Source organism: Odocoileus virginianus, chromosome 15, assembly GCF_023699985.2.
Source record: "Odocoileus virginianus isolate 20LAN1187 ecotype Illinois chromosome 15, Ovbor_1.2, whole genome shotgun sequence".
NCBI lineage: Eukaryota > Metazoa > Chordata > Mammalia > Artiodactyla > Cervidae > Odocoileus > Odocoileus virginianus.
In genome coordinates this window covers 22,127,445-22,142,003 of record NC_069688.1, presented here as the reverse complement: position 1 = coordinate 22,142,003, position 14,559 = coordinate 22,127,445, and the positions used below count along the sequence as shown (strand labels likewise).

At 39.1% G+C, this 14,559-nt stretch overlaps 1 protein-coding gene across 14 annotated transcripts in view; it reads left to right on the top strand.

Moving 5' to 3' along the window:
- EYA1 (EYA transcriptional coactivator and phosphatase 1) overlaps positions 1-10,120 on the top strand; it is a 471,064-nt gene extending 460,944 nt beyond the window's left edge. For all 14 annotated transcript variants that reach the window (XM_070477143.1, XM_070477142.1, XM_070477144.1 and 11 more), the window contains one exon: positions 8,096-10,120. In XM_070477143.1, the coding sequence (XP_070333244.1) occupies positions 8,096-8,176 (81 nt within the window). In that variant the 3' untranslated portion in view covers positions 8,177-10,120. The remainder of the gene's footprint in view (positions 1-8,095) is intronic.
- Positions 10,121-14,559: the final 4,439 nt, after the last annotated feature.

The following is a 14,559-nucleotide window of genomic DNA, read 5'->3' as shown; positions in this document are numbered from 1 at the left end:
CTCTGAGCATCATAGAATTGAAGAACAGAATTGCATGCCAGGATGGCCCAGGGCCAAGGTGTGAATGTGCCCTCCAGGCTGGTCCTTCTCCATCTGGTATTCAGCAAAATATTTTAAAAAGAAGCCAAAATGTGGCTTTCTAGCTTTGTGGTAGACAGAAGAATGTTTATGAAAGTGATGACTTAATATGAAAAAAAAAAAGACATAAGTCTTTGATCCCCAATCAAGGATTCAAGATTCTGTAGACCAGTTTCTTCCTAAGCCTTTATGAGAAGTTTTCTTTCTTAGATATTTGTGTGGGTGAACACAACATGGAAAAAGAAAAGGAATTACTGGTTTGATGTTAGAATTGAAAGTAGAAACAGTACTGAGAGTATTTGTTCCCTCTGAAGAGCAGTTAAAATTGTTTCCACTGTTTATCCCTTGGACATATTATTCTTTTTATTCAGGACAAACACACACACCTGTACCAAAAAAAAAAAAAATTAGACAACTGCTTACAAAGAACATCCTCTTTAAATTGTTTGACCATGAATGAGAACTTGCAGCTTCAACTTTGTTTTAGTTTCTTGGGATAAGTGTTTGTGATCAGTGCAGTACTCTGTTACAAAGGAACTCTGCACTTTGAGACCTACCAGCTTGGAAACTAATGAAACTATAACCTGGAGTTGTAAGATCTTTATGTGTGTTTGTAAATTGTACAGATTTTTCAGAAATACTCAGATTTCTAAAAATTGCACCTGTGATTCAGATGTCACAGGAAGGTAAATACTTTGGCCAAGATCACATGGCTTGAAAGCTACCAAACTAAGACATGAAGCTGATTATATCTTTGAGATTCCGCACAAAGTTCCTTCAAATTATAAACTTCACTTAGACATCTTAAATATGATTTGATTTACAAAAAATAATTTTAATGCTTTAAAAAAATTGTTAGTGTGCAATGTTTATTTCCTTTTGGGAGGTATATAGAACTGTGTCAAGTGTTCTCCCCATTTTAAACTCATGATTAAAATTTTAAAAATAAATCACTAATTCTAGTTTATGATTTGGTTCACAAGCATTTCAGATTACTAAATAAAACTGACAGTGAAACAGTGAAGTGCTGCAAGAGTGGGTACGAAAATGATTTGCAAAATCAAAACATTTTGCTTTTCTTCTAAATCAGTTTTAACCATTTAGCTTGTGTCTTAGTTTCCTGTGTCCTTTTAAAAATCTAGTACAACACTCTTGCCTCCTACCTGTAGAGATGTCTTTCGTCTCCCTAAATGATGTTCTTTTGCTAGATGTACTGTTTTTGTTTTTGTTTTTGTTTTTTTAGCCCAGGAATGAAAACTAGGAAGTATTCTGCCAGTTACCTGTTTTGTTATGCTCAAAATCTACTGTCATCATTGCTCTCTCTTCCAGTACAATGCCAGGAGTTTCATCAGTAATTTGATCTAATTCTATAATTTGTATCATTAAAAAACATTCCTTCAAAGAGAAAAGGTTAGAGATGCCTTTGTTTTTTAAAAAAACATTATTCTAAAAAGATCTTAAAAACATTTTTTTATTGGAGTATGGTTGATTTACAGTGTTGTATTAGTTTCACATGTATGGCAAAGTAAATCAATTATACATATATCCACTCTTTGTTAGATTCTGTCCCCATGTAGGTCATTAAGACTGTTGAGTAGAGTTCCCTGGGCTATATGTGCATGCTCAGTCACTTCAGTCATGTCCGACTCTTTGCAACAGTAGGTCTTATATATATATATATATATATATATATATATATATATATATATATATATATTTGTGTGTTTATGTCAATTCCAATTTATCCCTTATCCCCTGGTAACCATAAGCTTGCTTTAACATCTGTAACTCTTTGTCTTATAAATAAGTTCATTTGTACTGTTCTTTTAGATTCCACATTTAAGTGATATGGTATTTGTCTTTCTGTGTCTGACTTCCTTCACTTAGTAAGGTCCATCCATGTTGCTGCAAATAGCATTATTTCATTCTTTTTATGGCTGATATTTCCATTGTATATGTGTACCACATCTTCTTTATCCATTGCTCTGTTGATGGACATTTAGATTGCTTCCATGTCCTGGCTATTGTAAATATTGCTGCAATGAACACTGGGGTGCGTGTATCTTTTTTAATTACGGTTTTCTTTTTCTGATCTCTCATTGCTCATATATAGGAATGCAAGAGATTTCTGTGTATTTTGTATTCTATAACTTTACCAAATTCATTGATGAGCTCTAGTAGTTTTCTGGTCCAATTTGTGTTCCTTTTCTTTTTCTTCTCTGATTGATGTGGCTAGGATTTCCAAAACTATGTTGAAACATAGTGGTGAGAGTGGACATCCTTTTCTTATTTCTGATCTTAGAGGAAATGCTTTCAGTTTTTCACCCTAGAAGAAATAAGCAAATTCTAAAAAAGATCTCTGGTAAGAGTTTTTTTCAAGCACCTCTTTGTTCCTAGAAAGACTGTTCAGAGAAACTATCTCCCTACCTGTCAATATCTTCCTTTGATGTATGTATGTCTTCTGTTGTCAAAATTTGCCATGCTTTTTTTTAACCATAAAATTTCTTGTTTTCCTAACATTCCTCCAGTGAAAATAGGTAAGCATGATTTAAAAATCAAAATGTAAGTAATAGTCTGCACACTGACAGCAGTTTTGGTTTCTGGAGCAAAATGGCCTTGTTTTATAACTCTGACTTTATTTACTTTTCAGGGAACCACTTAAAATGAATCTCTTGTGAATAGCATGGAGGGAAGGGGGTATGGCAAGAATCCATTATTCTGCATAATAACAGCAGCTTCATCAAAAATGTCTATTTTCAATGTGCATCCCAAACCTTGCCCAAAACCAAGATGAAGCTAAGAATCTGCTTCATAATGCTTGATTCTGAGTTTATTTGAGAGAAAAATAAGGACTTTTGTTAAAAAAAAAAAAAAAAAAGGCTTTTTGATGCAAGTTTTTGCTTTTAGTTTTAAGTGAGACAAAGGGATTACTAACACTGACTACAGAATTTTATTCTAAAGCCATTACACTTACTTAATGAGCACAAACTATATGCCAGATCTTAAATTGGATTTCATCTTTAAAGTGCACACTTTTTCCAGAGGGGATGCAGATATACAAATAGTCATAGAGCAAAGCTGTGCTGAAAGTTTCATAAATTCTCAGAATAATCTATTTACAATTTGTGAAGTATTTGTATCTCCATATGCAAATTTTCTACATATATGCATAGGAAAGCACAGATAAGTTTTTTATTTTTTTATACAAATTGTAATTATATGCTTTTTTCTATACCTTTTTTTTTTTCACTTAATATATATCCTGGTAGTTATTTCGTATCAGGAGCACATGGAGCTATGTATCTCTAATGCTTATAAATGACCACATCAGAATTTCATTACATTGATGTGCTATAATTTAACAAGTCCCCTGGGGCTAAATATTTTGGTGGTTTCCAGTATTTACTATTACAGACAGTTCTTATGTGGTTCATGCGTGGGCAAGTATCAGTATATTTGTGGGAAAAATTCCTAGAAGTGTAATGCCTAGGGCAAAGGCTATGTGCTTTTATAGTTTTGAAATACTTTTTAATAATTCAGCAAAATTCAAATTACATGTGAATGTCCACACACCCAGCTTTTTATATTACTGATCTTATGTATAACCAGAAGGGATAAACGCAAAATACCAGACAGGAAAGGTGGCAGAAGGAAATTTGGAAAACTGCACATGTGGGCAAAAGGAACAGAAAGGATGTGTCATCATCTTCCCATTAGGGAATATTTTGTTTCTAATGACCCAAAAACGTGTGCTACTTCCCAAAAATTAGGTCTTGGTGCCCATTTTTCTCAATATATGCCTGATCTCGATAAACGAATCACACACACACATCAGTTTAGGCTATTATTGTTAGCTGTTTTGGTTTCAAGGCTCTAGGTACCCGATGGAGTATCTCCATGTTGTTGTTTTTCTTCATTCGCGATCCTGTATGACTCTTTGCCACCCCATTGATTATAGCACACCAGGCTCCTCTGTCTTCCACTGTCTCCCAGAGTTTGCTCACATTCATGTCCATTAAGTCCCCTTTCATCCATCTGAATAACTGCATATATATGTGGTATAATCTCACAATGTCTTTATCCATTCATCTGTTGGACACAGGTTGTTTCCATATCTTGAGTATTGTAATAGTTCTGCTGTGAATGTGAAGATGCAGATATCTGTTCAACATATTATTTTCATTTCCTTTGGGCATGTATATACCCAGAAGTGGGATTGTTTAGTCACGTGGTAGTTGTTTTTAATTTTTTTAAGGAACCATCAGACTCATTTCCATACTGATTATACCAATTTACATTCTGACCAACAGTGCATAAGGGTTCCCTTTTCCCTACCTCCTCATCAGCATGTGTTACCCCTTATCTTTTTGATGAAGGCTGTTCTAACAGGTGTGAGGTGATTATCGCATTGTGATTTTGACTTGCATTTCCCTAATTAGTGATGGTGAGCACTACTTCACATACTTGTTGGCCATCTGTATATCATCTTTACAAAAATGTCTATTCTGCCCAATTTTTAAATTAGATTGTTTTGCTGTTGAGTTTTATGATATTAACCCCTGATCAGAATATAGTTTACAAATTTTCTTCCTCATTCTGTAGGTTATCTTTTCATTTTGTCAGTCATTTCTTTTGCTGTGCAGAAACTTTTTAGTTTGATATAGTCTACATGTTTATTTTGCTTGCTTGTGCTTTAGGTGTCATATCCAAAAAATCATTACCAAGGCTGATGTCAAGGAGTTTTTCCCCAGTGTTTTCTTACAGGAGTTTTATGGTTCTTGGTCTTACATTTAAGTCTTTAGTCCCTTTTAGGTTGTTTCCTTCTTTTATAGGTTAATTCTTTCATTCTTTTATAAAAGAATATGTGACTAGCCAGTGTTCCCAGCAACATTTATTGAAGAGACCATCTTTTCTCCATTGAGTGTTCTTGGCTCCCTTATATTAGTTTAGCATATATACATGGCTTTGTTTCTGGGCTGTTGATTCTGTTCCATTTCCTATGTATCTGTTTTTATTCTATTGTATACTGTTTTGATTACCACAGCTTTCTAATACAGCCTGAAATCAGAAGTGTGATGCCTCCCACTTTGTGCTTTCTCAGGATTGGTTTAGCAATTTGAAGTCTTTTAGCTCCATGTACATTTTAGGATTGTTTTTTCTACTTCTGTAAAAATCGCTATTGGAACTTTGACAGAGATCGCACTGAATCTGTAGATGGTGGCTCAGAAGAGTACAGAGTCTGCCTGCAATGCGGGAGACCTGGGTTCTATCCCTGGGTTGGGAATATCCCCTGGAGGAGGGCATGGCAGCCCGCTCCAGTATTCTTGCCTGGAGAATCCCATGGACAGAGGAGCCTGGTGGGCTACAGTCATGGAGTCACAAAGAGACTGAGCAACTAAGGATGCACACATAGTATGAACATCTTAACAATATTTGTTCTTCTAATCATGAGCTTGACATACCTTTCCATTTATTATTTGTGTCTTCTTCCATCTGTGTCTTATAGTTTTCAGTGTAGAAATCCTTCACTTTTACTGTTTTTGATGTTATTGTAAGTGGAATCACTTTATTATTGGACAGTTTGGTCTTAGTGTATAGAAATGCTGATTTTTGTAGGCTAATTTTGTATCCTGCAACTTTGTTGAATTCATTGATTAGATCTAACAGTTTTTTGTTGGTGTCTTTAGGATTTTCTATACATAAAATCATGTCATCTGCAAATAGTTTTACTTCTTCCTTTCCAATTCTGATGCTTTTATTTTTCTTACCTGATGTGCTGGCTAGGTCATTTTGAGTCTTAATCCCACACTGCCTTACATTGTAATAAAAAAGTTTCAGCAGATATGTCTTGCCTGCTGGTTCTTGGCAGTGGGAGGATATGTTATATATGTATATTATTTTATAAATCTGCTCTAGCTATAGTGCTGAACAAGTAATACTTTAATGAAAAAGTTATTGACTTTATTAAACCTAGGAGCAACCCTGAGTCATTTCCCCTAACCCATTACTTTACAAATAAACAAACTAGGGCTCCAAGGAGATGTCATGATTCAAAGTCATGTTACTAAAGTCAGAGTTGAGAGTATAACCCAGGTCTCCTCATTCTAGAACCTGCTTTTCTTTTCCTCTTTTGCCACCATCACTCTCTGATTTGATATAAGAAATATTTGTTCCAAGCTAAACACTGATTCAGGAAAAAAATTATTTACTTTGTACTTACTGGGTCTGGCAAGCCCTTGTTGATCCATAAAAGCTTCACATTGGTATGTGCCTACTTAGAGAAAATTTATTTTGCAATATAATTATTTGTTAACACATGTTTGAATCCCCTGTTCTCTTCCCTAGACAGTCTTTTTATAATACTAAATGTTCATAATAACTATTATTATCAATAAACTCTTTAACAGGACTAACCAGGTCTTGCGCCATTTGACTCCTATAGCCAATAATGTCAGCTAACAATGACCTTGTCCTTTATCCTCTGCCCCTTCACACACACACAGCCATTACAGTGCTCTTCTGAACGACCCTCCTTTCATAACCAGCTCAGTTATTACCTCTCCTCTTACCAAGTGTCTCCCTCAGTTCCCCAGGCAAAGGGAATCGCCGCCGCCTCCTCCTCTGAGGTGAACTTGCATGATTGCTGTTCACGTCTACTACTCAACCACAGACCATGAGAGGGTCAGTCAGGGGTGTCTTCTATGCCATGCATGCAAACACAAAAATCTCTAATGAATGAGTGCAAAATAGTATATTTTTATGATCTAAAGTTGCCCAGTGGAACATCATAAATATTTGAAAAGAGATCTCTAGTACTTGGTACTGAACTGTTACTGAAGGATAACAAAAATAGAGATACCCTAAAATAGTATAGAATCCAGAAAGGCCTACATGTGATATTGGACTGTGGTATATGTTTTTAGCAGATCACTTGAGACAAAGACATTGTCAATAAGTAACAATATTTTGCATCCCCAGAATAATAATGGGTATGTGATCTATGCCAAAATAGTAGCTTCTACTGTCACTTAAATAGTCCCCCCAAAACTCCTCAGTTCCAAATTCTATTTGTTTTCATGCCATATTCTCTTAATAGTCTGAATTGTTTAAAAACTCCCTAGAACTATAATCACAAATTATACTCAGACCTTCACATTATTTTTTGTGTTAAAAAAAAAATGTTTTCTGAGGGCTTAATAGAATTTTATTCTCTGAAAGGTGATGATTATCTTTCTCTTATCTAAGAAGATTTTGCTGATACATACTTATTATAATGTTTTTGAGCCATAAAGTTGATAATCATGTTTTTATCCTTCATGGATGATGAAATTTGGGGGGGGAGAAAGGGGCTGTTTTTCTTGTCTCTGGTTGATTCAGATGTTTTACAAAGATATCCCCATCATAATAAGGCAGATTTTTAGATTGATGTTTTAAACAACTACAAAAAAAAGCTGAAAAAACTACCTTAGATGTTCATTTAAAATTTTGCCATATGGTAATGTTGTTTCAAGGTCAGTGTGGACAATGCCTGATGGAAATAAATGAAAAGTTGCTTCTAAAATAAAAATTTGATTTTACTTCTAAAGTCAAATTTTACAAAATGTAAAGTACTACCAACTAAGGAAAATCGCTTAAACTTGCAGCATGAAAGCTCCAGTGGATCCAGACTTTGAAAGGCAAATATTTGACACGTTTTTGTTCACAGCTACTGGGTTTTATTTGAAGTTTGGAATCGGCATTCAAGTGGCAGTGTAGGTCTGCTTAAGAAATACCCATCACCCTCTTAAAAAAAAACGGACTCCCGAATTGCATTTTAAAACGCACGCTGGTATTCTTGGGGGAGGAGTCAGTTTGGATTTTTGTTTTAAACAGATGTGATGTTGAGATCTTAACGGGCAGTTTTCAGAGTTTGGAATAAAGGGGGTTGGGCCGTGCGTGGAGGGGACTGACAACGCGGCCCTGGGGGCTGGTGCTGGGAGTGCTCTCCATCCTCACCACGTGGTCTGCCCCTCCACAGCACGCCATGCCCTTCTGGAGGGTCTCCAGTCACTCGGACCTCATGGCCCTACATCACGCCCTGGAACTGGAGTACCTGTAGCAGTCACCTAGCACTTTGAAGCCGCACAGCCGCCTGTGACCGGGGACACGTCCACCAAGCTGAGTCCCCAGTGGGCGCCAGACTCCAAACTAACATTTCAGCATTTTGACACCCAGCTGCTGTGGGTCCTCGCCTCCACCTCTGTGGGAAATGAAGGACACCACACCCCTTTCTTCAGAACAGCTGTTGACTCCTAGTACTGTGAATCCATTGCAAATAAGCCATGAGAATGTTCTAGCACAGTGCAGTGTGTCTTGGCCACATTAACTAACCATGGTTCGAACCTGTGAAGAAAGGACCTGCAGACGCTTTATGTTTCTAGCATCTTCAATGTGACATAAAACAGCTTCTCCAGTACAGCAAACTTGATTGCACAACAAAGACTGAAATGGGTTTCCTGAGTACCAGTGGGGGGATTTTTCTTGTAAAGGTTTACTTTTTCTGGTGTCTCATACCCAGGGTCTTCTGTACATCTCTACTTATTTATGAACAGACTTTAAAAAAAAAATACAGCTTTATCGAGGTATAATTCAAGAACCATACAGTTCACGCAAACAGACTTTTGACATCAGATAACTGAAGAGACAGTAGCATGATGACAGAAGCAGTCGAAGGCCCTGGCCTCATGACTCAGCAAGTACTTTGAATTTTAGCACATTGCAAAGTAGTTTAAAATATGTCTAATTTAAACGTATAATATGTACATCACTGAGACAATCATGTACAGAAAGAATTTTTGGTGTAAATTTGTAATAATGGATGATTCTTTTACATATTGTTTAGGAAAATGATATTGAAAGGTAGCAATGCCTTGATAGTGAAGTATGAGGTGGACCTGCACAGACATGCAGGGCCTTCTCCAAGTACTGGGTATAAATATGTAGATAATGGATTTTTTTTTAAGATCATGTTGTCAAGACCAAAAGCATGGATGTCAAGTGTCAATAGGATTTTGTTTTCTAATTTTTTTTCCCCCAATCTGTACTTTTTTTAAAAAAATGCTGTTAGGAGGGCCTTGGTAAATAACACATCAGTGTCTTAAACAATTGAGGGGGAAGACAAGTCCTCTTAAAACCTCACTTTTTCATTTTTAGCATTAATGTAGTATAGCTATTTGGCAAAGGACAGTTATTCAAATGCTTCTTCCCACAGAAAGAATGTAGATGATGGATAGATTTTATAAATGAAATGGTTCATGAATTGGACATTAGCAAAGGGACACTATCATGTGTCCAGATGATATTTTCTTGTTTAAGGAAGGCCATCACCACATATCTGCAAATCAGCACAACTTTGTATTACTTCCTTACGTTCATGTTCTTTCTCTTTCCTTCCACCTCCCACTCCCGCCTCCCAGAAAAGTTCATTGCCAGCAGTGGGACATGGTCCAGTCATCATCACCAAGAAAATAATGCTACTCATTTCACCCCATTCTAATTATATGACAAGCATAAATCTGAGAAATTAAGTTTGTCACCTTTGTAATACCCCCAAAACAGTTTATCCAAAAGTAATCCATCAGTTTATCTAGACACTAGTTTCTCTCATCTAAAGGCCTTCCATTGTCATGAAATTACTTTTTGGATGAATTTTCTTTAATAGTATATTGGAGGGGAAAAAAGCCACCAGCTTTGACCCAAAGTAGCTACAGAGCTGCCCTATCCTTTCCTAAGGTTTCATGTTGCTGCTAGAATTAGTCAGTTGTGAATATCTCCAAATTGTTTAATCATTGAATTCAGTTGTTTTTTTCCTCTCTTGCTTGAAGCAAACAGAAGTCAACAGTTTTTTAGCCTTTCCATTTTATGTTTTTGTACTCTGCAAACTGAAAAGACAAAAGTTTATCTTGGCCTTACTGTATAAAGGTGTGTTGTGTCCACAACTGTGTACAGACTTTTTCTTCAGTTTGTGTTTAAATTAATAAAACTGATTTGTGAAGTACTGTAAGCTCCCTGTCAGTATTTTCTTCATTGTTTGGTTCTGTAAAATAGCAGGATCTTGGTGGTGGTGGAACACTCATAGTCCAACAAAAGGAAGCTGTATGGAGCAGCTGTAGTAATGGTTTTATCAGCCCTTGCAAGGAACTAAGCTAGGAGAATAACAGCTGTCTCTTTGATCACCATTAAGGACACATGAATGGAAAAGCCTTTTACTTCCTCTGAAACTATATAAACGAGACCTTCACTCAGATTTATCTGCTATGGAACCGAATTCAGCATCAAGTATCTTGGATGTCAGAGCATAGATTTAGCCACTTCAATACCCAAGGGACAGCAGTGGAAACTAGTTTCCATTCCATTTCATCTGTAAAGAACGCCCACAACATCTCTAAGATTTGGCCAGTTTCATCACTGACAAAGAGCTATATAACAGCACAACTTGCTTCCTCCTGGGATTTCATCTTAGAAACACAACGTTCACACATACAGAACACATGAACATCAAACATGCAGTGGTCTGACTCATTCTTCAGGCCGAGGATGTTCATTTATCACATGCACACGTTTGGCCAAGTGGCTTGAATAATGGAGTGTCTGTGCATGCTTGGTCGCCCGAGAGTGAGACATTTGGAGAATGTCTGTAGAGAAAGTCAGGGGTGGGGAGTGGAGGGACTTTTAGGTCTCAGGTGAAGAAAGTATGGAATGGAAGAGAGTCAAATGGAGCGCATACCCTCAAATGATGGATTTTCTAAAGTGCTACTTCTAACATGATACACTTTGGTCCATAGATGGGAGGCCACATTTCTCTCCCTGCCATTCTAAACTTTTCAGATACAGTCTCTACTTTCTTTCCAACATTGTCTCTCATTATTCTTACGAACAAACCTTCGGTCCATGTTAACGGAGTTCTTTAATGGACCAAACAGCCCCTAAGAATCCTTGCCTCACCTCTACTCAGAGCTTGCCCACTGCCATCAGTGACTTCCTCCACCCTCAATCCACCCAAGCCATGTTCAGCTCCAGAGCCTTCTATGCAGAACCTTCTTTCCCATCATGGCACACAGTGTTAGCTCCTTCTCCTGAACTTCTCCCCACCTCCAATGTCCATAGTCTTACTGACTGCTCATAATACCCCCTTCAATAAAGGCTCACTGTGCACCCACCATGGTTGGGGGGGGAGTGTTTGTCTGAGATGTTAAGGATAGGAGGTCCTTACTCCTGTGGATGGAGTTTACATCAGAGTAGGCATGAACAGACGAACGAGTGAATGAGTGAATGAATGAGATATATTCAGTTGGAAATGTTCTTTGTATAAAATTAAAACAGGAAATATATGTAAGTGGCAGGGCTTCCCTGGAAAGGATGGACAGAGCCGAGACAGCTGAACTGAGACCAGCTGCTAAGAGGCAGGCAGCACGTGAAGATGAGGGGTAGAAAAGAGAGGCACAAAGGTCCTTGGAGAAGACTTCTATTTATCGTGTTCTAGGAGTGAGAATCACACTCATGGGTCCAAGAAGAGATGATTTTGCAAAGGATAGCCACCGAGAGGTCTACACAGGGCTATGACCCAAACTGATACATTCTTTGAAATGACCACTCTGGCTGCTGGGTGGAGAGTGGACTATAGAAGGGCAAGAGAAGAACTGGGGAAATGAGTCATTAGGCCAAACAGCAAGGTCCAGGCAAGCAGCAGCCAGATTCAGATTAGGATGGGAAAAAGAACACTTGGATTTATTTTTAGCAATAGCAACAACAGCACTGGCTGATGGGTTGAAAGAGGTGAGCAGTGGGACACAAGAGGAGAGTGGACACCCCAAGAGTAAGGCGTCTCCCCACCCACTGAGAGGTAGTACACCTAGTGGTTAAGAACCTGGCCTCTGCCAGGCAAGTTGCCTGGGTTCAAATCCTGACTTCCCCATTTTATCTTGCCAAGTTAACTTCACTGTGCCTTAGTTTCCTCATCTGTAAAATGGGGATAACAATAATACCTACTTCAGACCATTGGGAAAGGAAATGGCAACCCACTCCAGTATTCTTGCCTTGAGAGTTCCATGGACAAAGGAGCCTGGCAAGCTATAGTCCATGGGGTCGCAAAGAGTGACTATCTTACACTGAGTGACAACTGAATGACTTAATACTCACTTTAGACCATTACCATGAGGACCAAGTAAGTTCATGTGAATAAAGTGCTTGGGACACCACTTGGCAAATTATTGAATGCTATTCATTCACATGCTTGCTAAGTATTCATAGACATTTTTTTTTTCTCTCCAACTAAAGAATCAGCTCTTTGATGGCACAGACCATTTACAAGGGGATTGCATTTTTCTGGAATAGTCAAGGAAAGTGAAAGTTACAGTGTTAGTCACTTAGTCATAGCTCAAACTGTAGCTCACCAGTCTCCTCTGTCCATGGGATTGTCTGGGCAAGAATACTGGAGTGGGTTGATATTTCCTTCACCAGGGAATCTTCCCAACCCAGGGATCAAACCTGGGTCTCCTACACTACAGGCAGAGTCTCTGGAGTCTGAGCCACCAGGTAGGCCTAAGTCTAGGAAACAGGATGAAAAAGACAACCATTATGTAGCAATTCTTTCTTAATAGCCACCACCCCAATGTTTGAGGTCAGGAATTAACGAGTTTCCTAAATGGAAAGGAAATCCGAAAGGAAGAGGATATATGTATGTGTATGGCTGATTCACTTGGCTGTACAGTAGAGACTAACAACATTGTAAAGCAATTATACTCCAATAACAATTAATTAAAAAAAAAAAAAAAAGGACTTCTCTGGCGGTCCAGTGGTTAAGAATCCATCTGCCAATGCAGGGACACGGGTTCAATCCCTGGTCCAGGGAAACTAAGATCCCACATCCTGCGGGACCCTAATCCCTGATGCCACAACTTCTGAGCCCTTGTGCCTACCCTAGAGCCCTGCTCCACAACAGGAGAAGCCACAGCAGAAAAGCCCATGCACTGCAACTAGAGAAAGTCCCCTCAAAACAACAAAGAGCCCCTGAGCGGAAATGAAGACCCAGCACAGTCCTTAATAAATGAATAAATTTTAGAAAAAAGAGAATCACAATGACAAAGGAGACTTCTGTGAACGGTCCTGTGGACATGAGAGGTGGGGCAAGCCGGGCAGGCAGGAAACCCTGCCCCGAAGCTGAGCCCTGCAGACTGAAGCCGGCCTGAGCAGAGTGGGGAGGAGGAGGGCACAGGAGAGAGGCCACGGGACTACAGGAGCATGGGCAGTGTGGCTCTGAGTGGCCAGGAGAGGGAAAGGTGAGGCTGTGAGCTGTCCTTCACCTCCAAGGAAAACTTCAGACTTGGTGCTTTTATTACCCACAAGCTTGGCTGTTCCCCCTCTATGGAAGACAGAAAAGCAAGAAGACAAGATCAGAGGTTCTCAGCCTCCTGCATTAGCACACACAGCCTAGAGGACCCTTTACTGGGGCCCCTGATTCAACATTAAACTAGACTTAGATGAGAGCCCTAAGTAGTGTCCAGCAGAGCCCCTTTTATTTTACAGATTACAAAACTCAGGTTAAACGCTCGTTCCTGAGAGATCACAGCCAAATCAGGCAGTCACGGCCCTGAGCGACTCTTGGATACAACACAGAATCTTAAAAAGATCTCGGACTCTCAGGTCAGTACAAGCTGACTTTTCCTCTGGCTCCATCACTCCACACCAGGGCTTAGGCAGCCCTTTCCATTTTCAAGGGGTAGGTATCTCACATCCTGTCCAGTTAATACAATTGTTCAGTGAGGTCTGAATGCTCATAGCACCTCAATTCTATGCTATCCTTCCAGAGATTGATTTCAAATTTGACTCCCAGTCAGCATTTACACATGTCCCATGCACATACATTTTGTAATAACTTTTCAAATTTGCTTTTCAAAACTGGAATAGGGCTTGGATGTTCCCCAACTCAATTGAATATAAAAGAGGCCATTTGCTGAAGGAGCTTCCCTGGTGGCTCAGATGATAGAGAATCTGCCTGCAATAAGGAAGGACCAGGGTTCCATCCTTGGGTCCTGAAGATCCCCTGGAGAAGGGAATGGCAACCCACTCCAGTATTCTTGCCTGGAGAATCCCATGGACAGACGAGCCTGGCAGGCTACGGTCCACGGGGTCGCAGAGAGTCAGACACAACTGAAGCAGCTTAGCACACATGCATTTGCTTAACAGAATGTGGAGATGGGCCCATTTAAGACCGCTAAGAAATTCCCTCCCAGATCCTGGGACCTGCCCCCGCCCCCAACAATCCCCACAGGTACAAAACCTTCAGCTGACTCATGTCACCCTGTCCATCCTGCTCAGGATGGATTTTTGACAATCGGAAAGGAGAGAACTAACAACAGCACTTCCTTCTTTCAGTGTCTCTCAGAAAGGTTTCCATTTCTCTCCGCTCTGTGCAATTATCCAAACTGACAGGCGAACTTGTGG